Source organism: Bison bison, unplaced genomic scaffold (assembly GCF_000754665.1).
Source record: "Bison bison bison isolate TAMUID 2011002044 unplaced genomic scaffold, Bison_UMD1.0 scf7180017864148, whole genome shotgun sequence".
Lineage (NCBI taxonomy): Eukaryota > Metazoa > Chordata > Mammalia > Artiodactyla > Bovidae > Bison > Bison bison.
This window is the reverse complement of record NW_011494720.1, coordinates 9,148,733-9,151,207: the sequence shown is the minus strand read 5'-3', so window position 1 is coordinate 9,151,207 and position 2,475 is coordinate 9,148,733. Positions and strand designations below refer to the sequence as shown.

Genomic DNA, 2,475 nt, shown 5'->3' with positions numbered 1-2,475 from the left:
GGCAGTCGTCGTGCACGTTGCTCTTGACCGCGCAGGCGGCGGCCGTGGGCCAGGAGAAGGTGTATTCGCAGTCCTCCACCGCGCTGATGAACATGGGCCTGGAGTTCTAGAAACGAGCAAAGACAAAGGCAGCTGCCAACGGGCCACAGGGCGGACCTGGGAACAGCGCCGACCCCCGTCAACAGGAGCTCCCCTGCGCCGCCCGTGACTCATCCGTCCCGGGGTCTTCGTGGGACAGAGGCAGGTTCAGAAAAAGCAAGGGGTCAGTGTCTGCTCCAGAGACGCCCCCGAGGGCCCTGACACACACGGACGAGACGAGGCCTGATATCCACGCAGGGGCCAGGGGTGTGTCCCTGCAGCCAAGCAGTGAGACGGGGCGCAGGGGACGGGTAGGCGAAGGATGAGCAGAGGGCCACCATGAGTCATGAATGAGGAAACCCGCGGTCATGCTCTAAAAACCGGAACTGAAGTTTGTTACGGGAACAAAACGGGAAGCGCCTCCAGGACTAGTGACAACTGAGAACCGACCGACCCCCGCACCGCCCAGGCGAGGAGACTCCCCGCCTTCCGGACGTGCCTCGTCCACGTGGCTCAGGCCAGCCTGGTGCAGCAGGACCCTTCTCCCCAGATAACCCAGACCCGGGCACCCACATGCAGAGCCCCCTGGGGCCCCTCAACTGTCCTGCTCAGCCATGAGCCTCTCCGCTCAGTCACACAGGGAGTCTATGGGGGCCCAGAGTGTCTGCACCCCAGGAGCTTGGGGGTCCAGGCTCAGCCTCCGCATAGTCTCCAGAGGAGAACCTCAGCATCCACCCCGTCCAGGGGGGCAGGCCTCAGGCCCCCAGGAGGCTCTCCCTGGGGCTCCCCCACCACCAATTCTGGCCACACGCAGCTAGACAATGACACTGAGTGGGCTAGCTCAGCCTGTCCTCATGGCCCATAGCCACAACCCACATCTCCCGCAAAAGCACCTTCATCTCGCAGATGGACTTGTCCCCACAGTAAAAAAAAAAAACAGTCCAGGAAGACAATTAATTCTGCACCCACCTCCACACTGCACAGACCAACCCTCTGGGGAAGGGACTGCCCAGAGATGAGACAAGACTCCGGCTCTCATGCACCAACCACAAGCCAGCAACGGGGCCCGGAGCCTCCGGTCTCTCCTCTCTACCCTCGCCGGAGCTCGTGTTGGTAACGGGTGACCAGCTGAGAGGGATGAAGGGACTGGGGTGCACGGTCAGGAAGCGGGAGAGCTTGGCTTGGAACCAGGTCTGCCGACCTGCCGTTTTTACCCCCGAAGATGAGGGGCAGGCTGGCAAACGGCAGTTCTCTCTCCAGCCTCCAGGGGGCTGAGTCAGACTTTGACAATGATGAGTCACACAGTCATGTCGGACTCTTTGCAACCCATCAGACTGTAGCCAGCCAGGCTCCTCTGTCCATGGGATTCCCCAGGCGAGAATACTGGAGTGGGTAGCCATTCCCTTCTCCAGGGGATCTTCCCAGTCCTGGGACTGAACCCGCAGCTCCCACATTGCAGGCAGATCCTCGACCACTAAGCCACCAGGGGAGCCCCTAACTCTGGAAGTTGAATTGCCAGGGTGGGCACCCAGGACCACAGGCCCAAGGCCGCACTGCCTGCGTCCCCTGTTAGGCCGGGTCACCCTGAGGGCTTCACCACGCACCCGAAGGAAGTGAGACGTCAGTCCTGCTGACTCAGGACCCACGCCAGGGTGGACACAGCTGGGTCACTCACCACGTGGCTCTCGCTGCACGTGAAGCGGATGGTGGTTGACTTCTTCCGAATTTGGTCTGGACACAAGTCACCATCAACGTACTTCAGGAGGGTCAAGCCCTGGCTCCACTGAGGACTGTCCCGCACCCTGCCCAGGTTCACGGGCTTGGGGCCGCCCAGCAGACACACGGCCGCCTCCGGAGGGCACGGATCTGTAGCACAAGCAGAGACGATTAAGAGCGACCATTGGCCGCTTTCCAGACTAGGACTCACAAGGCACCTAACGTCTGGCACGCGACACTCTGACTCTAACAATCACTCCAAAATACCAGTGGTTCCCATTGTTTAAGTCAGATGCTGATGACACCACGAGCTCTCGTGGCATGAAACATTAATTTACTGCAGATGGACTGGGGGGGGTAGATGTGGAGAGTCAGGAGAATTCAGGACAGGACAGCCTCAGTTTTTCTGACCCCCAAATGGGATGAAGCTGAGAACACCCAGACTGAGCCCAGGGGACGTTGTGAATGGCCTATGTCCACGTGCTATCTTTATTTCAGAAGTCACCAAGAACTGCGCCAACTCCCCAGTCCTGGAAATGTCTGAGTCACCTGCCCGGGGAAAGAACGGGCCGGCCCCACTTCATGGACTGAGAGTGTGGGGTCACCAGGCGGCCAGCACACAAAACAGGGAAGTGGCCACGGCCACACCGCATGCAGCAGAGAAAAATCACTCAGGATGTG

The 2,475-nt window shown here is 60.1% G+C and overlaps 1 protein-coding gene across 1 annotated transcript in view; it reads right to left on the bottom strand.

Moving 5' to 3' along the window:
- The window catches only part of IGF2R (insulin-like growth factor 2 receptor), a 99,346-nt gene that overhangs the window by 23,252 nt on the left and 73,619 nt on the right, over nt 1–2,475 (bottom strand). The window contains 2 exon segments of the mRNA XM_010840920.1: nt 1–106; nt 1,754–1,944. The exon segment at nt 1–106 is cut by the window's left edge and continues 9 nt beyond it. Coding sequence (XP_010839222.1) covers nt 1–106; nt 1,754–1,944 — 297 coding nt within the window.